The 24244-nt window shown below is 47.0% G+C and overlaps 9 protein-coding genes across 9 annotated transcripts; 5 read left to right on the forward strand and 4 right to left on the reverse strand.

Annotated features, from left to right (window-relative positions):
- Positions 1-888: 888 nt before the first annotated feature.
- Positions 889-2586, forward strand: N7496_000122 (FAD-binding oxidoreductase; the record flags this gene model as incomplete). The annotated part of the gene is made up of 5 exons (XM_056693053.1): positions 889-1381; positions 1437-1550; positions 1603-1966; positions 2019-2214; positions 2263-2586. The coding sequence occupies 5 exons, from the start codon at positions 889-891 to the stop codon at positions 2584-2586; spliced, it is 1491 nt and encodes a 496-aa protein (XP_056559782.1).
- Positions 2587-3008: 422 nt separating this feature from the next.
- On the forward strand, positions 3009-3644 carry N7496_000123 (uncharacterized protein; the record flags this gene model as incomplete). The annotated part of the gene is made up of 2 exons (XM_056693054.1): positions 3009-3022; positions 3101-3644. 2 exons carry the CDS (start codon positions 3009-3011, stop codon positions 3642-3644), a joined length of 558 nt encoding a protein of 185 aa, XP_056559783.1.
- Positions 3645-4587: 943 nt separating this feature from the next.
- On the forward strand, positions 4588-5266 carry N7496_000124 (uncharacterized protein; the record flags this gene model as incomplete). The annotated part of the gene is made up of 3 exons (XM_056693055.1): positions 4588-4749; positions 4805-5133; positions 5188-5266. 3 exons carry the CDS (start codon positions 4588-4590, stop codon positions 5264-5266), a joined length of 570 nt encoding a protein of 189 aa, XP_056559784.1.
- Positions 5267-5659: 393 nt separating this feature from the next.
- On the reverse strand, positions 5660-6474 carry N7496_000125 (alpha/beta hydrolase; the record flags this gene model as incomplete). Its single annotated transcript, XM_056693056.1, has 2 exons — positions 5660-5992; positions 6052-6474. 2 exons carry the CDS (start codon positions 6472-6474, stop codon positions 5660-5662), a joined length of 756 nt encoding a protein of 251 aa, XP_056559785.1.
- Positions 6475-6729: 255 nt separating this feature from the next.
- N7496_000126 (MoaD/ThiS family protein) lies at positions 6730-7026 on the reverse strand (the record flags this gene model as incomplete). The annotated part of the gene is made up of 1 exon (XM_056693057.1): positions 6730-7026. One exon carries the CDS (start codon positions 7024-7026, stop codon positions 6730-6732), a length of 297 nt encoding a protein of 98 aa, XP_056559786.1.
- A 477-nt stretch (positions 7027-7503) lies between these two features.
- N7496_000127 (Zn(II)2Cys6 transcription factor domain-containing protein) lies at positions 7504-8469 on the forward strand (the record flags this gene model as incomplete). The annotated part of the gene is made up of 1 exon (XM_056693058.1): positions 7504-8469. One exon carries the CDS (start codon positions 7504-7506, stop codon positions 8467-8469), a length of 966 nt encoding a protein of 321 aa, XP_056559787.1.
- A 2068-nt stretch (positions 8470-10537) lies between these two features.
- On the reverse strand, positions 10538-11557 carry N7496_000128 (uncharacterized protein; the record flags this gene model as incomplete). The annotated part of the gene is made up of 1 exon (XM_056693059.1): positions 10538-11557. The coding sequence occupies one exon, from the start codon at positions 11555-11557 to the stop codon at positions 10538-10540; it is 1020 nt and encodes a 339-aa protein (XP_056559788.1).
- Positions 11558-13553: 1996 nt separating this feature from the next.
- N7496_000129 (uncharacterized protein) lies at positions 13554-16693 on the forward strand (the record flags this gene model as incomplete). Its single annotated transcript, XM_056693060.1, has 4 exons — positions 13554-13903; positions 13959-15312; positions 15370-16504; positions 16554-16693. 4 exons carry the CDS (start codon positions 13554-13556, stop codon positions 16691-16693), a joined length of 2979 nt encoding a protein of 992 aa, XP_056559789.1.
- A 2069-nt stretch (positions 16694-18762) lies between these two features.
- On the reverse strand, positions 18763-20258 carry N7496_000130 (class I SAM-dependent methyltransferase; the record flags this gene model as incomplete). The annotated part of the gene is made up of 8 exons (XM_056693061.1): positions 18763-19273; positions 19334-19489; positions 19551-19661; positions 19717-19727; positions 19782-19821; positions 19876-19886; positions 19966-20073; positions 20136-20258. The coding sequence occupies 8 exons, from the start codon at positions 20256-20258 to the stop codon at positions 18763-18765; spliced, it is 1071 nt and encodes a 356-aa protein (XP_056559790.1).
- Positions 20259-24244: the final 3986 nt, after the last annotated feature.

Consider the following 24244-nt stretch of genomic DNA (forward strand, 5'->3'; position numbering starts at 1 on the left):
CATTTTGAGCCTTGGTGGCTGAACTATTGTGAGCGCCCTATCTCGGTCAAATGATAAACCTCCTTTTGAGATGATCCGTGGGTCCAGCTAGTAGTCGACCAATAAAAAAAGAAGCCAAGCTAATGCAGTCAGACTCGCAACCTATCACGGAACTTCCAGGACTAGTCAATGATATCTCCTGCACCTCGGGCACTGAAATGCCACTCTCCGAATAAGCAATGCATCGCGTACAGCCACGTTAGACCGACACATCTCTTCACTTTTGCGATCGCCGAGAGATTGGCTTTCTCGGTTAGACACCTGAGTGAAAGGATCTACAACCTCAAAGGCCGTTATACATCGTCTGATCAACAATTCCGAGGTTTCCTTGTAAGAATAGATGGTTCCCGTACCATGTGCACTCTTCTTTACCCGCACTTCGGCTTCACGGACGGATAACCCGAGATGGGGAGTTTCAAGTCAGCTTGCGAGCTGTCTGCGAATACTCAGTGCGTGATGCTCCCTACTCAATTCGGCAATTGCGTGACATGGCGTCGGGGATGTTGACATCGCTTGGAAGAGAGCCTAATAGAAATCCTAGCCTCTGTGGGGTATACTGTATCTAGTTCTTGAGCTTGCGGGCTGACGCCGACACGCCGTCCCATGTAGACTCCACTCTCAAGGAGAAGTGGCTAATGGTGGATACCCCCAGAGTTTCTGTAAGCCAGGGATAATTCAATTGCTATATAAATAAAATCCAATGGGCAGCCCCCTAACTATAAGAAAAGCCCGAACCTCGACGTCTGCGCATTTCAATCGAACAAATCTTCGACTATCGCATACATCCCCCCGCATACTTACTCTCAAGTACGTCTATATACACAAAGAGCCCACAAAACTTCTGAAAGAATGCCTTCCAGCTTCGGCTGGCGCGCTCTAGCGCTGTCTCTGGCCGCACTCACTCCCCTCGTGCGTGCCGATATTTGCTCCACCCTCGCGGCTGCCGGAATCGACATTGAATACCCATTATCGCTGGACTACTCGACCGATCTGACGAATTATTGGTCCGCCGCCTGCGGTGACCTCAAGCCAACATGCATCGCCGCGCCATCCAGTGCGGCTGAGATGGCGCAAGTGATCAAAGAACTACACGATGTTGATACATTGTTCGCTGTGAAGTCTGGTGGTCATATGCCAAACAATGGCTTCGCTAGTATTCAAGATGGTCTGCTAGTCTCGACCAAGAACTTGGATCAAGTGTTTTATAACTCGGATGATGAGACGGCTGTCATTGGACCCGGTCTATCTTGGGAAGAGGCGCAGAAGGGACTGGAGGGAACTGGTCGGGCTGTGGTGGGAGGTCGACTTGGAGGTGTGGGTATTGGAGGATATATGCTTGGATGTATGATTGTCTTCGGAGGGACAAATTTTTGGAACATACTAACGGATTCTTGCAGGTGGAATGAGTTTCCTCAGCACTCAATATGGCTGGGCAGCCAACAACGTCGTCAACTTTGAGGTTGTACTGGCCAATGGTACGGTGGTTAATGCCAATGCGAAGGAGAACACCGGTAAGAAACACGCTCGTTCGAATTGACACGGTCACCTACTGATAAGCTGCAGACCTTTTTGCTTCCCTCAAGGGAGGTGGCAACAACTTTGGTGTCGTCACCGCATACACCATGCAGACGCACCCAATTGGCAAAGTCTGGGGTGGCAACTATATCTTCACTGCGGATAAGACGCCCCAAGTGCTGACGGCCCTGCGCAACTTCGCCGACAACTACCCTGACGATAAGGCCGCAATCATTCTGACCTCGGAGCACGGTTTGGTGATTGACTTCTGGATCATGTTCCTCTTCTACGATGGCCCCGAGCCTCCTGCGGGCGTGTTCGACGAGTTCACAGCGATTGGCCACACGTCTACCACCAAGACATGGGATACCTACTATGATCTGCTCAAGAATAACGATTTCTTCATTTTGCAGTAAGTGAAGTTGATTAAGCATGTAGTTGGTCGATACTAACAACCCCATCAGCGGACAACGTTACACCATTGCCACGGAGACAACACCTGTGCCCAACAGTACCGTCGGCACTGCTCCTCTCCAGGAGTACTATGACCACTGGTTCAACGTGACCGACACCGTTCTGGGAGTGACTGGTGCTCTCGGATCTATCGCTTTCCAGCCTGTCCCCAAAACATTCTCCGAGAAAGCCAAGGCCCGTGGTGGAGTAAGAGACCCAATACCTTTCATAATATCCACAAACTAATGATAATAGGATCTTCTCAATGTCCCAACCGACACCAACTATATTTTCATCGAACTTGACTTCTCCTATTCACTTGCTTTGGACGACGACAAAATTGATCAGGCCAACCAGAACCTCTACCACGGCATGGGTAACCTGGTGCAGAAGAACATTGATAAGGGTTTGCTTCCTGATGTGTACCGGCCACTTTTCATGAATGATCTCTACTTCCGCCAGGACTACTGGGGTCGCATTGATCCTGCGTCGAAGAAGTCGGCGCTCGAGACGAGACTTCGCTATGATCCGGATGGCTTCTTCCAGAAGCGGACTAGCGGTGGCTGGAGACTGAATTAGTCCTCGGATGTCGCCTTGATATTGATTGTGCATGTTGTACATGTTTTAATCTTGTTATGCATAATATTGAAAATAATCATGTTTTTTTATTGATATTCCGTCGAACGAGGTTATATTAGGCGCGACATGGTACGCCGAAATGACGAGCAGGTGAAAGTTTTGGCTTTCGATCTATTCCCTGAACAACTTATTACTCCTTTCGAGATAGATGTAAAATATACAAGCCGCTCCAGATTGGGTAATGGCGCTCATTATGTGATCATTTTCTTAAATCTTCGCCTTGTGTTTCTCCAAGATCTCCCCTTCTCCTTAGCTCTCTCAACATAGAAGCCTACAGATCGACTTTAGAATTTTGTCACAACTCTTTCGTCTCTTGACAAATAATAAATACCCGGAATACAGAGTCAAGGGTTACTTCAGTCATGAAGTCTGATTAGTGAGTTCCTCAACGATCTATGCATTTACGAACCCTTGGTCGTATTAAGTCTAATCAACCTAACTCCGATTCCAACAGTGGCATCAGCTCAGGCCCAAGTGACTCCGAGGGTTGGAAGGAGGTAAGAAGACGAAAGCAACACCGCTCAGATGGCGTGTCCTCAACTTCTGGAAAGAGCGACTGGTCAGGCATGGAAAGCTCCGAAGGTTATTCAAATGCCAACCACGCACGATCTCAAGAGAACATGACGGATGATGCGTTGACCCAGTCGAAGGAGCAATCCGAACCAGCCTCTGAATATGAATCGAGCGATGGATCTCTTTATTCGACCGAAGATGATACCTTGGATCAACTGTACAAAGAAAAGAACCCCAGACTTAGGGATCAATCGAGTGCGAGTGAATGTGGAATGGATGATATCCCAAGCAAGGAGAATTCATGCAAGAACTTTACGAAGCGCCTGCGAGGTTGGTTCGACAATTTTCGGAACCCGTTCAAGAACAAGCTCGCTTCGTTCTGGGAGGGGACAAGGAAAGTCTGCTCCAGAATCAAACATACTGCTGAGGGAATAATCCTGTGTCTGCAGCTTCTTGTCATGGTGATAATAATTGGGTTGCTCTAACATTGCCAAAAGTTCATCGCTATTGATTGCTTGAGTGCTTTCGGTGCCACAAGGGACAGGTTAATGAAGGAGGTTGCTTAGGAAAGAATATGATACATCGCGTTTAAGCCGCGATCGTGAGATATCTTTAAACTCGCTCCACAAACTTAGACTCTTCAAAACATCCCAGGCGCCCAGTAAAAAAAAATGAAAGAACCAAGCGACTAGGATGAAACATGATCGACCGTGCATTTACCATCCCAGAATGTACCTGACTCACTCTTGTAGCCGCCTGCGTCAGATCTGCCGCCATAAGAAGCAGCGAGTGGCTGAGAAGCGCCCGGGATTCTTAGGGTTCTTCTCCAAGCGCCGAGGCGGGTCTCCACCCCCAACCAATTTCATCAAGTCATACCCGGGTATATTTGGGTTTTAGTTGTCGGAGCTTTTCGTTACAAGGGCTGCAAATCAATGCAGGTCCCTTTTTTAGCCTCGAAGCTATGTCCATTGTGCAGCTGGGATTCGTTGCGCGTGGCGCCTGTCTTTAGCTATTTCCCCAACAATGAGGTCAGAGGAGGCTGTAATCTCGCATCGAGGGCCTAGATCTTAGCTATGCTTCTAATTTTGTTTGGTCTAGATTGCTGTTCTTTATTTGTTTGTTTGAATTGGAAGGATAAGCTCTTTGTGGGTGGGCTTTATATAAGGTCTGGACTGAAGTCCCTTTGTTTCCTGAATCAACTCTGCAACACTTTCCTTCAAAGCGCTTCCTTTCCTTTCTCTCGAAATTTTTTATACTCATCTATTCTCACTCCTTCGATTCTGCATTTTTCCTTTGCGATTCGTATTAATTACTTCGCTCCTTGAACGTCCAAGTCCCTATCTATCCCAAGTCAACGCATTGGATCAACATTCTCTACGATCAATCTCTATACACTTTTCGAAAACTTTGCCATTCGTAATATTCAACATGCCACCCCGCTACGGAGCCCTCAGTGCTACTTTCCAGCTCGCACGCCTTTTCCAAACATGCTCGCTCATTGCTATCATTGGCATGACAGCCAAGTTCATCTCCTCAATTGTCAGCAACGACGACACAGCACCAAACATTATCATTGGAATCATCAGCGTGGTAAGTGTGACGTCCACGAACTTACAACCAACTTCAATTCTGACCAGAAGCAAAGACTTGTATAGCCGCGATATACTGCATCATCACCGGCATCCTCTTCTTCGATGACATTCTCCCGTTCCTCCCCTGCGCGATCGTGGACCTCCTCCTTCTCATCGCACTCATAGTCGTCGCTGTGATTATGGGCAAACCACTCTCCTATCTAAACTGCTCGTCACTCTCCTCGCTGAATTTCAAGGATGCGACTACATATGCCTTTACGTCGCGCCTGTCTAGCGTCGAGGCAAGCATCAGCGGCAAGATTGATTTCGAGTCGTGGATTGGAGCGTCGAAGACTATTTGCTTGGAGACTAAGGCAATCTGGGGACTTAGTATTGCGTTGTGGTAAGTGATTATACATTTGAATGTTTCTGCAGCAGATTACTGATTTGATGCTAGCATCCTGTTTTTCTTTTCTGTTATTTGCAATGTTTGCCTCTGGCGTCAGAAGAAGGCCAAAGCCGACGCAGAGAAGTAATTTATTTGGAAAAATGCCACGGGTGACCACCTAGAAGTGGATCCACCGAGGAATCTAGGGGATTCTATTTCAAGAGGAGATGGAAACGGGCTTAATTGAAGGCATTGGTCGGTTGGATTGGGCCAAATTGTGATATGTTCTTGTCTTTTACTACACAGTGCACTAATGAGGTTGTATTTTGGCGTTTGGAGTTATCTGTTTGCCATGGAAAATAACGAAGAAAAGTTAGCCGAATGAAACCACTCGTTTTACCAATTTTGGTGATATCATTGCTTGACTCGAGGTCCGAACGAGGAATACTACAAGCTCTCCGCATTTTCGTAGACCGTTCGGTGTATATCGGGTCATAGAGATTCCCTGAGTTCGTATTGCGTAGAATATATACACCTTTTTCTAGTTGACAGATTCAGCGACCTTGGTGACGATTGCCACAACCTCCTCGGGGATGGTCAAGAACGGGGCATGGCTTGACTTGACTCTAACAATGTCAAACCCACCAAGCCCAGCCATCTGTTCCTGGAATGGAGGTGGCACTGCTGTGTCATTTTCACACAAGATATAGGTCTTCGGACATTGATATTCACTCTCCACGCACTGCGGCCATGTCTCAAAGCTCTTCATAGTTTGTTTCTTGTGAAGATGAGCCCATGCGTCATCGGCATCCTCGGGGGTGAGATCGGAAAAGAAGATCGGTTTAGCCGAGTCTTGGAGGTGCACAATACCATCCTTTATCAAGATCAGTCAGACCAACTCGGATCAACTCATTGTTTTCGGTCGTGACTTACCTTCCAGACATGGTAAGGCTGTGGAGGAGGATTCTGCTCGTTACCGAAGATACTCTTGCCGCGAGTAGGAAACACGAATCCAGCGATACTAATGACTGCAGCGATTCCTCCCTCGAGACCCTTTTCAGTGCGTTCAGCAACTGTCAGACCGTCGACGAGCGCGGTCACGGGCAGGGAGCCATAACTGTGAGACACGACAACAGCCTTTTTGCCTTGGTCGAGCAGTGGAAGTAAATGCTCTCTAATCACAGCTGCGTCGTCGAAGAAGCTCAACGCGGGGTCCACCTCTTCTCCACACACGGCCAAGTCAAAGGAGAGCACTTCATATCCCTGGGCGCGTAGCGGGTCGGCAACCTTGCGGTAATGGATAGGTCGGTGATAAGCACCTGGAACAATGACTATAACTGGGGTTTGAGGTTCCATGGTTGTTATGATACTTGAAAGCTGGTAGCGAAGGGGAGAAATTCGTTTGGAGATTCTGGAATAATTCTGGGAGTCTGACAGATGTAATGAGGACAAGGCTGAGTAAAATGCCTGCAGGGTGTAAGCCTCCAGGGTGTAAGCCTTGCGCGGTCCTCGGGTATATCTGGGCACGTACGAAGAATACTTCGGTCTTATGGTCATATACAGAATAGTGCTGATGCCAATCCAATTTGCACCGGCTTTGACATGGTCCTCCTATCCCGAGCTGACGGGCGGGATAATCGCAACCTCGTCCCCGGCCTGTATCACCTTCTGGGCGTCTTCCACGACATCGACATATTCACTTTCAAGGCTGATACCGCAGCTGCTCAGTATCTTCTCGCGAATGCCCGGGTATCGTTCCTCGAGCAGCGGGTATAGCTCGGACAAAGGTAGGGGTGCGGGGAGACGCTCGGTGTTTTTGGAAGTGTATTGGGATGCGGTCGCAAAATAGTGGATGGTGAATGTTTCTGTCGATGACGACCCCGTTCTACTCTCTGATTTTGAGGCCATGATCTCGTGTAGTTGGCAACTCCCAGGGTATAGGAGAGTTGTGTGTGAGTTGATTGTTGACGAGAGAAGAGGACTGCGGGGGAGGGGATCACCTGACGGGCGATTTAGTGGGACTTGCCCGCTCCTGCCTGAGGCTCACAAACAGATACTTAAGGTCTATCGGAAACTAAATAATAACAACGGAGAATAATCTTTCGAAGATATGGCTAGGTTGAAGAACTTGCTAAAGGTGTACTAAATTATAGAGTTTTTTTGTACTCCGTTCCATAAGAGCTTAAGAAGGAAACGAGCTGGAGAGGTAAATAAAGTAAAAGAAAGTATTCGGTAGAAGCAAAAGCGGGCCTTCGGGATGAGAATTACCGGCTCCACTAGTTACCCCGAGATAGTCACGGACAGGAACCTTTCCAAATCTAACTCGCTGCCCGACGTGTTGGAGTATCTCAGGCGGGCCAGGGAAGTTGGTCCAATTACACCAAGATGGGAGGTCCTAATTCTCCTAACAGGAAGAGTAAGAAGTTAAACCTGTCTTTACTGAGTACCACTAACTTGCATCTATCAGCCCAACGGTCAAGAGTGTTCAAGGCATGTGAAACCTGCCGCCAGCGTAAGGTGAGATGCAACGGTGTACAGCCATGCCAGTCCTGTATCAAGCACTCTACGCCTTGTGTCTTCCGCAAGAGTGCCAGGAGGCAACTGCCAAGTCCAGACCAGGAAATCCACACTGCACACAGTGCTGTCCAGGATCACACACCTCCTGATAGTGATGACTGTGTTGTCCAGTCCACGCTATCGGTCTTGCCATGGGGAGTCCGACAACAAAAAGATCTGAAGCACGTCTTGGACGTTCTCAAAATAGACGATAGCTTCTCTGGGCGGGGTAAAGTCACCAAGGTCTTCAGCTTCACATCTACGATCACCATACTCAATCTAATCCTGGACTTGATTGCCCAATTGGACGACGCTCACCTCCATATTCTGGATGAAAACCCTAGACACACGCCCCATGCAGATGTTCTGGAATATTTACACCAGGTGCTGGTCCGGCACGAGGTCCATCGCCTGCCACCCTTCAATCCTTGCCCGCCCGGTCCTCTGGACACAGTACCGCTACAACTGCAAAGTATTTTTCTTGAGCGATATATCGCGACAAACTGGAAAATACTTCCATTTCAATCGCCCAGCAGTCTACGTACACGGCTTTCCAGTCTCTCTTGCCAGCCAACATCACATATGCAAGATAAAGACAAGGCTCTGCGCGCTATCATGTTCCCTCTTCTTGCCATCGGGTCCATTACTACCGGCCATGCAGAACTAGGAGACATGCTTAGTGGTGAGGCGCAGGGAAATACAATTACGCCATACTATATGGGTGACCTTCTTGCCTTGCAGAGTGATTTGCTGATGATAAGTGAACCTTTCGACTTCTTGAGTTCCGTACTTTAACTGACTTGGGATATCCACATCCAATATTACAGTGACTCTGGCTCCTTTGAATTGGCATATACACGGCTTGGGACGGCATTGGCGAAAATCTTCGCAGCCGGTTTAGATAAACCGACACGTTCAGCCCAGGAACAGGCTATTATATCTGCCTTTTGCTGCAATGAAAGGTTATTACCTCTATTTCAGTTATGATCGCAATTCGCTGACTGTTATTTCAACCAGCCTTTTGTGTATTGCCCTAGGCCGTGAAGCTGTCTTCTCTAGCAGCATGAAACATCTGCCGCAAAGCGACAAGACAATTATTGGATTTATGCACCCATTCTTTCGCATTCTTGCTGAAATTCAAAGGCTTCATCAGCCTGGGATATCAGACTTTATGGAGCTATGGAGTGCCTCCTGCTCACTTCATGAACGTCTAGAAGCCTTCTGGTCAACGAAAGACTCATTCCAAGATTCCTCAGAGAACGGTGAGCTGGATATGGGAACAGTGTGTTAGTGAAATTTTTCACCTTGGTTGGTCTGCTTAGATGTTTCTGACTTGTTCTACAGTGTTCCAATACTCGGTGCTTATCCTATACCGGCCATTCTTAATTCTTCGAACCATGGAGAAATTGCATGATGTAAAATATGGCTTAGATCTCAACAACACCTTCGAAGACAGTGAAAGAGCAGAAATCATGTCAAAAGCATGCCAGCACTCTATTGAAGCCGCAGAAAAACTCATTTCGTTCTTTTGTCGGCTATATGAGACAGACTCGATCCAGAAGGTTCAGTATTCCAAATCCCCTTATGTGCTAGGCACAGTCTGTTAATTCCATATAGACTCTCCCCCTGAACGCATTCTTCCTTGAGAATTCTTGTTATGCTCTACTCATCGATAGCCTGTGGGGCGACCGGATGTCGTTGCATCTTTCACATATCCAAGACGGCTTACACTGTATGGAGCAGACGCAAGATCAACCGGTGACTTCCTCGCGACTTTCTATCATCAAAAATACCCTACAAAAAGCTGGATATTTTCAAAATGCCGATGACATACTTTCAAGTCATGCGCTATCGGAGTCTGGAATGCTTTGGTTGAATGAGCTACTGGAGACCCACTACGGTTTCGAGTAATCCAGGGCCTGGAACAGTTAATAATGACTTATCTGTCATCTTCCATTTATTGGGTTTGGCGTGATTAGAACGCATTTGTATCAACCTTGCCGCTCAGTGGGACGAGCACTTCACTTCTTCTCTTTCTCCATCCCTAAATCTTCCTTGTTAACTTTCGCAAAGCTATAATGTTTATCAAAGTTTTCAATTTCATCCGAGATAAGACCTCTAGGAAGATTTTGATTGATATTTTGAGCCAGTGCCGTAGACAAAATACGTCATTCAACTGAGCCGTCTGCTGTGTTCTCTCCACTAGACTATCGCCCTGGTGCACTGGCCTGAGCTAGAAAACCGTGTTTACCTGCGACTAACAGGGTATAGGCACGCCGGGATACTGAGAAAATTGTCCTGGGACCTCTCATAGACCTAGTAAATCCATTTTTGTGTGTAGATTCTGGACGCGGGGAAAAGGGTTGACCCCGGATTACCCCGGACGGACCCACCGAAATCCGAGATCCGATCCACAATATTCCGAGTCCAGCAAGTCTGGGGTCCCCGAATACGCCGACTTAGAATTATTTTCCAACATCACGGATAAGATCTAGACTTTGATTCTTACATTTTTTACTATCATAATCCGTTGACAAGTAGCCATCTCAACAAAAACACAATATCAGATAATTTTTCAAGCCGTGGTAATGACATGGCTCATAGCAGGGTAGTAAAATAAGTCAATCCTTTGCTACTCGTACAGAATTATTGGTGCTGAGAGATCCAAGTTCTTGATAGCTTCATCTGTTATGTAACTAGGATGCTTTGCTTGGCTAAAATGGCGCTCGTATAATATATCGGAAATCGCCTCGAACGGCTTTCGTTATTTGCTGGGAAATATTCTCAAGAGAGCTCTACTGCAGTAGGAAATCCACTACCGCTACTTCCTACAATTTGTAGGCCCCTTTGCCCATTGCAGCATCTAAGCAGACCAGGCCGATTTCATATCGGGACCGCTCAAGTAGAGCATGACCTGCTGGCCCTGCAGCTTGCCGTTGTAGTACTGAAGAACTTGAAGTGTTTCTCCAGTTGCCGCGGTAGGAGCCAAGAGCGACATATCACTAGAAGCCTTTTTCTTCGCCAGCCATTCATCCTGTTGTTCTTGTGCCTCTGTCATATCGTTTGGAATAAATGCAGAAATCTTTCCGTAGGGGTAAACCTTGCCAGGGATTATAGCTCCGGTTACGACGATACCATTCTGCTCGTCGATAACGAGGTTGAGTCGTGCATTTGTATCGGCAGGACGAGAATCGGGCCAGCTACATCCAAGAGGAGTAGTTGAACCGTCTCCATCCGGGCCAGGGTCGATAACGCTCCAGCCCTCTTCGGTGAACTGGCAGTCGTCAGCGACAGTGACCGATAGAGTGCTGTTCGGGTTGAAAGTCGCTGCGCTAAGACTTTCTAAGACTTCTCGAGTCGCATTCTGTCGATCGGACGGGGGCGACATCCAGCGCTCATAGTTCTCGGGTAGCTCCGCGGCCGAGAAAGAGAAACCGTGGTCACCACGGGAGCGGTTCACATATAGCTCTAGCTCCGTGATTTCCTTGTTGACGACTTTGATCCGGGCCCATAGGACGGATTGCTTGGTATCGCTGCCCTCGCTGATATCGAGAGCAAAGTACGCAGAGCCGGATGTAGTATCAATTGCGAGCAAACTGGGCGAACCTGCGCTTGTAACGGTCCTCCATAGAGTCATCATACCCAGGGCTGCAGGGTGAGAGTTCTCAGTTGCATAATAGGTCTGTGCAAGCGGCAGGATTTCCGGATTATGCAGCAGCATAGACGCCAGGATTTGGTCAACGATGGTAGTCATGCATTCACGCGAGCAGTTATTGTCAGAGGTGCTAGAGACACTCTTTTCAACTAGCCCGGCGAGAGGCACTGCAGTTGCTCCTGCCGCAAAGGCAAAAACTGCAGCTGCTGTCACAAATGGAAACTTCATTGTGGTCGTAGTTTGTGCTGATTGATATGCCTGAGATCAGACGGGCAACAAAGGTAAGCAGGAGGAAAGCCCTGGCGAGAGGTTGAATGTGAAAAGTCTTGAAACGTAGAGTGAACGTGCCTTATATACCCATCCAGCTTCCTCTCGCAGATCTCGGGTGTGATTGTATCTTGCTCACTGTGAGTTGTCCACATTCCGATATTCAATATCTTGGTAAGACGATGGAGAGTGTTGCGAGGATTGTGTAATACCCTAGATTGTGGACCATATTTGCAGTCCCGAAGGATTTGGCTCTCCAAACACTTTGCGATATACAGCGCTCCTGGCTCGCCAAATTGATTGCACCTCTAGATTTTGAAGATTAGAGTGTTCTTACTTTTCTGTTTAAGTTAGAGCCTAGTTGGGGTGATTCGTGAGCTATTTACTACTCTGAATATGAGCTTTCTATCATCCGCCTGAATAAACGCTGCTGTTGAGGCCGGTGTCATTTCTAGAGCAAAGAAAAAAAAAGGAAAACAAGCTATTAGAAAGACGAGTCAACGGAGCCGTATGTGTTTGTCGCTAATTTGCTCTACACTGTCGAGCGTAATCATTGAGCCAAGTCTTTCACCCAGTCCTACAACATATAACGGATGTATATGTCCGGGAATGATCTGCAGAGGGTATATGCCCGGGGAATAGAGATCTAGAGCTCCTAGACTTTACCTAATAGAAGGTTAGCTTATTCCTCTTGCTAGTTATCGTTGGTGGTTGGGCCCTTAGAGGCTCGGACTTTGGTGGGTCTCCCGGACTTCAATGGATCTGGAGAAGGGGTCCGGGGGTTACTGGTGCATTTCCCCCTCACCCTGGGATTCAATCTGCACCATAGCTTTTGCTTTAGTCAATTACGCCTATAAATGTTTTTCTACAACTTAGTGTCGTCGGGAAATGGGCCATGTCGGCACAACTTCAAGTTCTCTAATCCTCCAGGGCCCCGCACGATAATATGGGTTCGGATAAGCTAAATCTTTGTCTAGTGAAAAAGGAGGTGATCATCTTTCCATGAGATGCAATTTAATCCTCCAGCTCTTTTGCCATTGCCAAGCTACGCTACGGCCGTCATGGCTTGATAATTCATATGGCGACGGAAGCGAGGCTCACGTCCACTGCACCTTTTTCTCGCGCAGTTGTGTGCATTGTTTCATCGAAATTATCAAAGTTCCAGGACTAGAGCCGACACATATGCAGCATTTTGGTGCTCTTGTGCGTGTTGTCATAGTAATGAAAGCCTCTATTAATATGAGGGCAGAAACCTTTATTAGGGTGGTTTGTTTGAGGATCTGTTTGGACTAGCCTTATAACGATACTAGGCTGTTGCGTCGGAAGATCACGAAGTAGTGATAAAATAGGTTGGATCCCCGTGGAGTGCATCAATAAGCCTAATTTCCCATAGTTAGTTATTTCTTTTTAATTTAATAAGCGAGACAGGAGAAAACGCTCAGCTTTCTTCTAAGCACTTGTTTGCCGTGCGGAGTAATTGCCTCCTGAGTGATAACGCATCCCGTTTCTGCTGAAAGTGCGGGGAAACAAGTCTAGATTTCGGTACCACATCGGAATTCTGGGGAACTACGTGGGGCCTTCATGAACTAAATGCGATAGCTTGTTTAATATTGCCCCGAGGTATCTCTTCCCGTGGTTCGGAAAACCCTCAATATGGCTCTTCCTAGTATGCTATGCCGGGAGCTAGAGCGTATCATGTCTCCTGTTAAGATGAGATAACTTTTGAATAGGGTTAAACAAGAGGAATTAACCTCTCGGGGTAGTGATAGACCGATGCTTAAATGATTAATTGTTTAGCTTCACAAAATATTTCCCGACACTATGACAGTGCAAGCAAAGGCTAATTTGGAGAGGACTATAATTGCAGCTTCTCCGTCCCTCAGATTATGAGGTCAAGCAATCGTGCAAAGGTCTTTCGCGTTCTCAACTCCAATTTCTATTACTCCGTTCTGCAGCAATGAGTGCAGCCAAATGGCTCGTTCTGGTAAATCTGCTCCAGATTCCAGCAGCGGCCCATGCGACGCCATTCGGCCAGCATGAACTTATGAGCCGGGGTGTTGGCCTTGGTCAACTTCCCATCCCATCTACTTACGATGCACCTCGCTTCCGCTGGTGGTGGCCGGGCGGCTGGATTGAGCCTGATGTTGTGGAGAGCGAAATACAATCTATCGCTTCTGCAGGATTTGGTGGTGGTGAAATTGGTGATGTTGAGGATAGCATCAAGGTCTCGATGGATCCAAAAGTCTATGGATGGGCAAGAGATCGATGGAATGCTGGTGTCCTTGCTGCCTATAAGTCAGCCCAGAAGTAAGTACTTGCACTCAGGTGTGATAAGAGGGTTTCACAAGCTAACCGGGGATAGACTGGGCGTTTACGTGGACATGACTCTTGGTCCCCACTGGCCAACCGGAGTCCCGGGGTTCACCCCTGATTCTCTCGAGACCTCCAAGGAGCTAGTTCATGGGCAAGCCTTGATTGCTGCGGGGAAGTCTTATTCAGGATCCCTTCCTCTGCCCGTGGCCAACCCATCTGGTCAAGAGACTGGCAATCCCTCGGTCAACGCAACCGCAAAATTGGTTGCTATTCTGGCTGCTAGAACCAATGCAACATCGGCGAATGACACCGTAGTTTCATTTGAGCCGTCGACAGTCGTGGATTTGACAAAGTACTATCATAACAGCCAGTTATCCTGGACTGCGCCCAAGGATGGAAAGTACATGGTCGTTGCCGTATACGGCAGAGGGACTGGGCAGATACAGAACATGTACGACGGAAATCCGGATGGACCAAAAGTGACATATCCGTTTCCAGCTTACATTGTCGACCATTTCTCCAGCGCTGGCGTGGATGCGTCTGTGAATTATTGGAACAAACATATCTTGAGCGATGAATTACGCCAAATCATGAAGAGTCAGGGAGGCTCCATTTTTGAAGATTCACTCGAACTCAAGTACAAGCAGTACTGGACACTCAACTTCATGGCAGAATTCAAGAAGCGACGAGGTTACGATCTGACATCATACCTGCTTTATATACTCAAAGATACCACCACATTCACTGGTAACGATGAAGTTGCCAGCAGAATTGAGTACGACTTCTACTCCACTGTCACGGATCTCTACATCGACTACCGGGTCCAGGGATTGAAGAAGTTCGCTAATGGACTCGGCCTGAAATTCCGCCTGCAGCCCTACACAGCCACGATTGACTCTGCGCGGGCAGCTTCAGCTGTTGATATCCCCGAGGGCGAGTCCCTGGGCTTTGAGGGGGACAACGATGCCTTTCGTGTTTTGGCTACTGGTCGAGATGTTGCTGGTCACACCAAAATCCTTTCCAACGAGCTGGGTGCTTACATGGGCAAGGCATATGGTGTCACCTGGAACTTTCTTCTCGGGACGGCGAATCTTGATTATTCTCTCGGTGTCAGCCACGCAGTTATCCATGGTTTCCCATATCGTGACTCTCCCTCCAGTGTGTGGCCAGGCTTTGCGCCTTTCACCCCTCTCGGCTTGTCGAGTAATGGGTTCGCAGATGCGTGGGGTCCTCGTCAGCCTCAATGGCTCTTCGCGCCGAACGCGAGTATCTATATGGCCCACGCTCACAACATCCTGCAAACGGGCTCTCCAGCGGTGGATCTGGCCGTTTTGAATACCGATTGGGGCGTTACGGCAACATGGAAGGATACTGGATTGAATGATGCTGGCTATTCTTATCAGGTGAGACTATTTAAGACCCAGGGCGTTATGCGTGAAGTTTTCGCTGACCAATTATAGTTCCCAACCCCAGAACTACTGGCAGAGCACTCTGCCACTGTCAAGAATAAGCGTCTTCTCCCTGATGGCCCTCAGTACAAAGCCCTGTTGATTAACAACATCACTACCCTGAACCTTGATAGCGCGAGGCAGATTCTCTCATACGCCAAGTCAGGTCTTCCTGTCGTGATTGTTGGGGACGCTCCCTATCAACCACAGTCTTTCTGTAATGACTGTACGACAGTGAAGGCTCAAATTGAGGAGACATTCAAGTCAATCATGGCTTTGAAAACGACAAAACAAGTCTCATCCCAATCCGATGCCCCAGTGGCTCTCAAGGCCCTTGGTATCGGTCCCTCCGTTCAGTACTCTGTATCATCCAACGTTTCTACCATCACGACCAAACGTCGCATCAGCGACTCTGAGACCATCTACTTCGTCTACAGCTCTTCTGCCATTACCGAGACTATCTCCCTGGAAGGGGAGGGTTATCCACTTATGTTGAACTTTTGGACCGGGGAGATTACCCCTATCGCTGCGTTCGACGTAGCTGGTGGGTACACCAAAGTCAACCTGACCTTGGGCGAGAATGCTGCGCAGGCAGTTTACCTCGGCAAAAGAAACACATATGGCGTCTCTAATCTCATCAAACATGTTACCGCTACTGATGCCGAGGTCTTTGTTGATTCGGGAAATATTTTCCTGAGATCTAGCAAAAATGGAACTCATACTGCGAAATTGTCAAATGGAAAAACGGTCAGCGTCAAATTCGATGATGTGCCGGCTCCAATCTCTCCGACTTCTTGGACGCTATCAGTCGAGGATTGGTCCCCTCTGAGCACCAACGAGACTGGATTGAACTCCTCCTTGACTTCGAAGACCATTTTGCCGAGTATCAAGTTGAATTCCCTTAAGTCTTGGACCAACATCACTGGATTGGAGAGTGCGAGTGGCATTGGGACTTACAGTACGACCGTCGATCTATCCCTAGACCAGTCATCTCAGAGCTCTGGAGAGAATCTCGCGGTTTTCGTCAACTTCGGCGATGTGGAAGGTAGTTGGGGCTTGAAAATCAACAATATACAAGTCGATGGGGTGGACTTCCTATCTTCGACACCGCTGGAAGTTACTTCATATGTGAAGAATGGTCTCAATGGTATGTTTATCTTGGACTGAAGGGTGATTTACCTACTAACAAGCCGCAGATATTGAGATTACAGTTGCCACTACACTGTGGAACAAGCTACGGAAGACGTGGCCTGCTATCTATGGATCCCTAGAGGCACAGGAAGTTGGTCTGTTGGGCCCCGTCACATTGACGTACTACGCTCAGAAGCAAATCTAAGCGTCGAGTATTGTGGAGATGCTTGGTGTGCCATTAATGTAATTGGGGATGTAGTTAGTATTTGTTGCTGCCGTAGGGGACTGCTGATGGGGCCTTGGTATCATGCTAGATTAGGTGGTTGGTAGAACTCCTCTTTGAGAGTTGCTAATACCACACCCCAAATTCCCAATTTGACACTCCTATCATTGTTTCTAGCTAGTATGGTAATTTTATCACTATGCTCTGATACCTCCGGTACTTGCGTGGGTTGAATTCGCCCTTCTCTCTTCGTTAAATCTAGTAAATGCAGCAGTAGGAGAGGAGTCGGCCAAAATGGGGGTCGGACGGGACCGTTAAGCAATGGTGAAGTGTCATCAGTTATTGTCAACCTTAAACTTCATTTATGAGTTACCAGTCCTACACCAGAACGCTGGGTAACGGTAAAATTAGCACTGAAAATGGCCACTCTTCACGCTTTTTAGGCGTTATTTTTACCGGAATCTTAATTCCGGACTTCTGGTCAGCATGGTAACCGACGAGATCTACGACCATATCACACAATCTCGCCGAGGTTGCGCTATTATCAAGGATGGCATTAAGGACACCTTCCTAATAGTACCTATTGTCGAAGATAGCCAGCATCTCCTTGTCTTCCAGTGGAACAATTCCACTTACGTCTTGTGTTGTCTCTCCTTCCGCCTCGCAACAGCCCAGTTTCTCTTCACCTCTTTGCGGAGGCTATTCGTTGGACTTATTCAATGCCTCCTGCTCATATTCTACACCAAGAATTAGCTAGATGACTTCTTCGCAGTCGCTCAGTTTCCTTCACTGAGGTCTATAGGCTTCCTAGACGTATGAATACTTAATAAGTAAAGTAGTAGGCTATATCGCTAAAAGGTACATTCGGTTTATAGTAGAAGCCTATATAGGATACTTCGAGCGGACTAACGCTATTAAGCACTTATCCTTAAAATAACCGAGTTCGCGCTTCGATAGTAGAAAATAGGGTCAAGATAAAGTGTTTTTCTCGAGGGACACAGGGTAGGGTAGGTGTTTTGAGTAGAGCAGCGGGGTTTAAGGGCTTCGAGGTGGGGGAAGGGTAGCGGCGAGTAGACTAATGGGTTTTGCTATTTCTTCTAGAGTCCCCTATTTTGATCCCCTCATCGTCGATTAGGTATAGTGCCGCCCGTTGCCTGAACGATAGTCGTCCGGTCTGTCCTGTACGTAAAGTACCGACCGCTATCGCCTTCCATGTTAGGAAACACAGAGACGCCCTTTCAACCCCTGATCAAATGACATGCTAATCCTGATATGGCTAACTCCGTATTTAGATATTTGTTCCAGGTTTGTACGGTAACAAAGCAGAACGTCCGAAACATGAGACTCTAATAATAGACACATACGAAAAGGGGCTAATTAAAGGTGTAATTTCGGTTAAAGTGAATCTGAATGAGGGCAAAAGGATGGGTAAAATGAAATACTATTTGTTGGATACTAGGCTAGTTATAGAAGCGTATTTTTTTGGTGCAACACTTTGAAGTAAGATAGACAAGCTGACGTGCGATATCTCTCACGTACATAGCGTCCTGGAAAGACTGAATTTTGAGAAATAGCATTTCTATATAAATACTCACCCTCAGAAGCCTATACTTAGATGCAAAATCTAGTTTCATAAGGATTACTTTAGTACTAGAAGTAATGTATTTGGCATGTTCGTATAAAATATGGAAATGTGTCGAGTACGCTAACTGACTGCATTAGGTTTTCGATGGCATTACACGAAGAACGAGCATCAAATGCATATCTTGGCCCTCATTTTGGAAGAGGCCTGAGATGATCAATTTTCAAATACCATGTTATGTACGGTAATATATAACCTAGTATCAAGGTTGTACACATTACGAAGCTTGCTGGTTAGATCGTGGCGATTTGTGAGTATTACCCATCAAGGGAAGAATTTTGATTTGCAGCCATTGAATTTTATAATCGTATTAGGGCGATGGTCTCACAAGGAATCCCTTCACAAAAGCCCTGAGCACGTCACTACTTAGCCTGGTAGTGGCTTCCTCCCATAGACGGCGACTCTACTCCTAGTTAGCAAAAGTGTTCAGGTTATCGAAAAGAGTAGGGAAGGCATACGTTTGAACATATGCATGTAATCTCTTATTCCGCAGTTCCTGCTTAACCACAGCGTTATGAATCTTCGCCGCATCTTCGCCCCAGCCAAGCACCTGCGTGTATAGTCGTAGGGAATATGAATCAATCGCTTGCTGTAACTGCACTGCCTGGTACTTGCCTAGGGCCTTGAGATAAGGATCCTTTGGCCAGGGCGAGAATGGCAGCACGTAGACTGATAACTTGACATCCTCAAAGCCGGCTGCAACCATCCAGTCTTTCAGCTTATGATAGATATTTAGCTCCCGACCGATCTTATCGCTTGCATAATTGACAGCCTGCTGCCATTCCATGATCGCGCAATCTTGCTTGAGGGAGCCATCGTCGCTTCTGGCCCATACAGCACTCTCGTGCGACTCAAAGTAGCCACCAGGTTTGACGTGATCATAGATCCGGCGGATAAACTCAGGCCAGTTGGCTACGCATCTAGTTAGTGTGTCAGAGCGTCACTTCTGCTAGGATAAAAGACTAGCCATGGAAACATACCCCGCTAGACATCTTGCATGGATGAAATCAAAATAGTTTTTTTCATACTGCCATTCGCTTTCAAAATCCTCCACGATGAATTCGATATTCGGTGCCACCCAACTAGGCTGGATGGGACTGATGTCGTTTCCTATAATGTGAGCGCTAGGGAATTTCCTGTCATTAAATGTTAGTATTTCTGGTGAAGGAAGATATGAGGTTAAATAATATCATTTACTCAGCAATGTCCATGGCCCAAATTCCTGTTCCGGTTCCGAGGTCAAGAATGTTCTGTGGTGACGATTTGATAGGGGCATTATAGAGCTCGCCTCGTAGTAGCATCAGCCATCTACATCGCCCGGGTTAGCTACACTTGTTTTTTTAGATTGTAATGTCTCACGGACATATGGTGTGTCTGAATGAAGAGTCAGTGATTGCACATCAAAGGTCATTAGGGAGAGTGCCTTACCAGATCCATTCGATCCTGCTCTTCTTCGTCATTTGGCATCCTAGCTTGGTCAGTTTTCACAGTTCAGAGTCCCTAGGGAGAAATAGGAACGTACATATAACTTCCCTAATCGTAAGGAACCGGTTAGTTAGTCCTTGAAGCTTCATACTACGGGCATCGGCTAGGCTAACACAAGAATACTTACTGATCGGTTACTGCAGTACCGGCGACCATTTTCATACTCGAACTGGAGTACGCTTGACGAAAGAGATGTAAGATCGGACAGGTCATCGTCGAATTCACCGTTGCTATCCTTCCAGGTACCAAAACTTTAGGTCCACTTTCGCAACTGGCCAAACCCTCGCGTCTACTTACGGAGCTAAAATCATCAACTGTAATTACACCGGGCGTGTTAACAAAAACCTCTTCATTGGCCGGCGGTGTGAGCTCGGATAGTTCCGACTGTGCCGCGGGCGGTTCGTGGGGAGGGGACGACATTCTGTGTTGATGAGACGGAGCAGAATAATGGTGGCATTTATTGCAAGACAATGCTGTCGTCTATCCCTTCTTAAATAATGCTCGCTTGTTGACAAATCCCGCACGGGTAGCGGGGTCTAGGTTTGTATCCAAACTGTCGGGTTCGCAGAACACGGAAAATCGTCTAATCTATCTTGGAATGGGTAATCTAGTCTACGTGTCGCATCTGGATCCTTGGCGTGGCTGCCAATAAACAACCATCATAAGAAGCCGGAAAACAATTCCGCTCCTGATGTACTTCTGTATCATGCTGCAGCCAAGCTATCGCGCCTTTGCAGACCAATTTAGGTTGGAAAAGACTATTGAGTGTTTCTAATAGCTGTGGGATCTGACTGAAAGTCTAATAGGCTATTCTGAACACCAGCTACATAAGCAGTCTTCGATTTTGGCACCGATTCCGCGAGTGGGGTGGCAGAATAGGATAATCTACCCCCGCATCTTCACCCTTTTTTTAAGCCGCTCCGACCGGTCTGATATATGGCTGAAGTACCTTATCATTGAATCCAATGAGAGCATGGCGGATTAAATCCCGGGGAGTGAAATGGGGGCATATTGCCATGGGTTGATAACCATCCGGGGTTGATAGGGATCGTCGTTATTAGTAATCTTGAAGAATCGTCTGAGGGTTAGTCTAGAGCTGCAAGTGGTTAGCTAGGAACGCCTGATGCCCAATAGGACCTGAAGCCGCCACATAGTGATAAGCGATGGTGGAGAACACGAAACAAATCTCACTTATCTAGCTTTGCTTATTAGGCCTAGCATGTCATGCGATCAGGGTTTGAGAGAACGTCTCCGTTTCCGGACATGGAAGGCAAAAACGGTTGGGGAAAGAGGTTGGATCAACTATAATTGCCTCAGGCAGAGAAAACGTCGAACCAGCAAGAATTGGCCTAAAAGTTACTAGGCATAACTCGCTGTGGAGCTAAATTCAGTGGCTCGGTCCCCGCTCCTAATGAGGAAGACCCTATTGGTCCTGGTCTTTATTGCCTACTAAAGTGGGTCTTACGCGAGACACGACGACCGCAGTGATATCTTATTCGCTGTAGCAAGACCCCTCCGCACATCAACCTCCAAACCGAGGGCCTCCAGTAGATTTAGGAAAACGTATTCTAGCCCGTGTGGCTCACTATCCATAGTCATACTAGATATCTATCGAGAGCTATAAGGCCAGTTATGTAATAGACCTATTGTCGTGGAACAGTGGAGAGTTTCATTACAGTGACCTCGGATTGGTCCATCTCCTTCCCAGATTTTGTATGTGTTTGTATGTAATATGCGGGTAACCTTTCGACATCGGTATGGTCACTCGAATACCCGGTTACACCGCCCAGCTCAACCTGCCCCTTTTCCATTCGTTCGAGTCCTTTCCTTTCTTCAATCAATCAACCTTGTCTGTATGATTCCGATAGTTCTCATTCGTCCATATGCATACTAGCCTATACCAATTCAACCGGTTTTGATACCTATTGATCTGCATCTAGGTAGGCCTTGAGTCTGGAGATATGTATCCGTGGTTGAGAAGCTATAGTGGGAGGGCTTAGGTTTCGGGCCCTGTGACCCAGAACACTGGTCTTAGGACCACGGCCTGACGGCTATAGACGTAGGCCTACTTTAGACTTACGTCTATAGCTCTATCTCTAGCAGGGCCTTCAATCTGTTAACTAGCGGCCACTATAGCTATGTAGCTATACGGGCTCTAGGTATTTTGACGACTGTCCGTACGGGATACTAGTCTTTCGATATAAATCTTATATTCCTCACTATATATAGCCGTAGCCTACAGCCCATTTGGCTCACGATCCTAGACACATTAGCTAGCTAGGCCGGGTATTAACTAGCGACTAAACCTGTTCTTTTCGCTTTACGTGGAAATATACGCTTTAGCATCATAAATAGACAAAGTAGGGGTGCAGGTTTGTGGGTTTAGAGGCAGCGCGCGCTATCTATCATATAGAGCATTGCCTCTCCCTAACCTCCTAAACTAAGGGGGCGAGCTTCGATGCAGCATTAAGGATAGATAGCACGAACACAGCTTTTGTGACATTTAGCGACGACCGGCTATAAGTGAGGAGACAGTGCATTCGATCACACCCGAGACGACGGTCAATGGAAGAGAATGGTAGGTGGTGAACAAAAAGACTGGTCCAGCGAAAATCAATCGCTATGGCGGCAATTGAGGAGGGAAATGAGGGCGGTGAATAATGAATGACCGTTTTAACTCTGGCTTCAACCCAAAGGTCAACATAAAGGCAAGTTTGGCCGTGAAACCGCAGTTTATTCCAATAATCTAGGTGTTATAAACAGAGCTTATAAATCTGGGGAAAGTTAAAGCACACCATGGGTTGGTAGATTTAGTTGGTCCCGTATGTGAACCGGTCAATTCGCTCGGACAATGTCTGAAAATCCCTTCTTCTCTCAGCCAAAGCACGCACGACCAACTCGAAAATGGCAGAATTCCCACTTTCGTATGCGGCCTGAACGTGGCTCAAATCTATTGCTGAATTGCTATGATTCAATAGCAACGAAGTTGATTCACGGCGGCGGGATTCGATGGCGTAGTGTAAAAGCTCCGTTGTATTCAGACGGCAGCCAGCATTCAAGATCATGTGGAGACCTGAGGGCCATCCAATGAACAGCTTCGCAAGATAAGTATTCTCTTCATGGGCGTCCCTGGCTGTTGACATTGAAATTATTTCATGGAGATGTCTTTCTGATCTCAGCATGATGGATCTCTTGTTACGATATAACAAGAATACAGTGCGATACTATATGTATTGGTCCCTGGGTCATATCCGCTGATCGCCGATATAGTGGTCTTTTTGGCCTACGTAGGAAGTCAGGTGACCAGGCTGATCTCTTTACATCTCTCTAAATCGGACGAGTAAATTTCTAGATTTTTTGGAATTCATTAATGTTTGCTCTATTCCTTTTGAATTACTTTTGGGAGCGAGAAATGGAATTCCACCCGAATTCCACCCGAGAATGTGGACATACCTTCATGTATATTTCGCCTCGCGACGGCGTAGATGCAATTGCTAGAGCAATCGACCTCAACGAAGTTTCCACGGTTACATCCCCACCCTTTGCGGACACCGAAGCTTTTGTTAACGTCTCGTGTTAATTCTGCACCGTAAGCCACGAGGTCGGAGAACATAAACACCATCTGGTCTTGAAAGCTTTTCGACCGAGCGTTAAAGCCACTACTCCCTTCAATAAGGAGAATGTCCAATATAGATCCACTATAAGTTTGCTCATTTAACAGGACACCAAATTCAACAAGATTCTTGATGAGACCACGGTAATCTTCCGTCCTCGACTCAGGGACATGTCGAATCCATCTTAATACTTCCTAATGCGGTTGTCAGAACTATGTCCTTGTTTCATCCTATTCCAAGCTTCCCTACTCACATTGAGAACGGTGCCTCCTAGGTAATACCCAAGATCCCTAGGTGAAGCTTTTCCTTCCTCGTACACTGATCGTAGTTGGCTCACCAAGGTTCTGATGAATTCTTGTGACGTGCATTTCCTCAGTTTCCGAGGCGCTTCCCGTACAAGCTCAAAGGCAGGCGATTCAAACTCATCGACGATTGGACTGAAGATTATGGACGGGCAAATTGTGCATCCTCCCGCCCCCCTGACGCTTTTTAGAGAAAAATTAACCGAAGCGGTAAGGAATCTGTTGCATAAAACCAATTTCCTTCCAAAAATAAATGTCTCTTCCTGAAAATAAAGTGGGCATCCGAAAGTATGGAAAGAGCACCAAAGCGATGCGAAAGGTCCTTTTTTTTTCCATAGAAGAGGCGCGTAATGACGAACAAGAACATTTTTTTCGCTCTCGTTGACTAATCGGTATCACCTCAGTATGAAAACGCGCCGAACTGCCGTTGAGGGTCTCATGGTTATCATATAACGACTCCAGTGCAGTGGACTCGAGCATTGGTCCGTTT

The sequence above is a fragment of the Penicillium cataractarum genome (genome assembly GCF_028827025.1).
Source record: "Penicillium cataractarum strain IBT 29864 chromosome Unknown utg000001l, whole genome shotgun sequence".
NCBI lineage: Eukaryota > Fungi > Ascomycota > Eurotiomycetes > Eurotiales > Aspergillaceae > Penicillium > Penicillium cataractarum.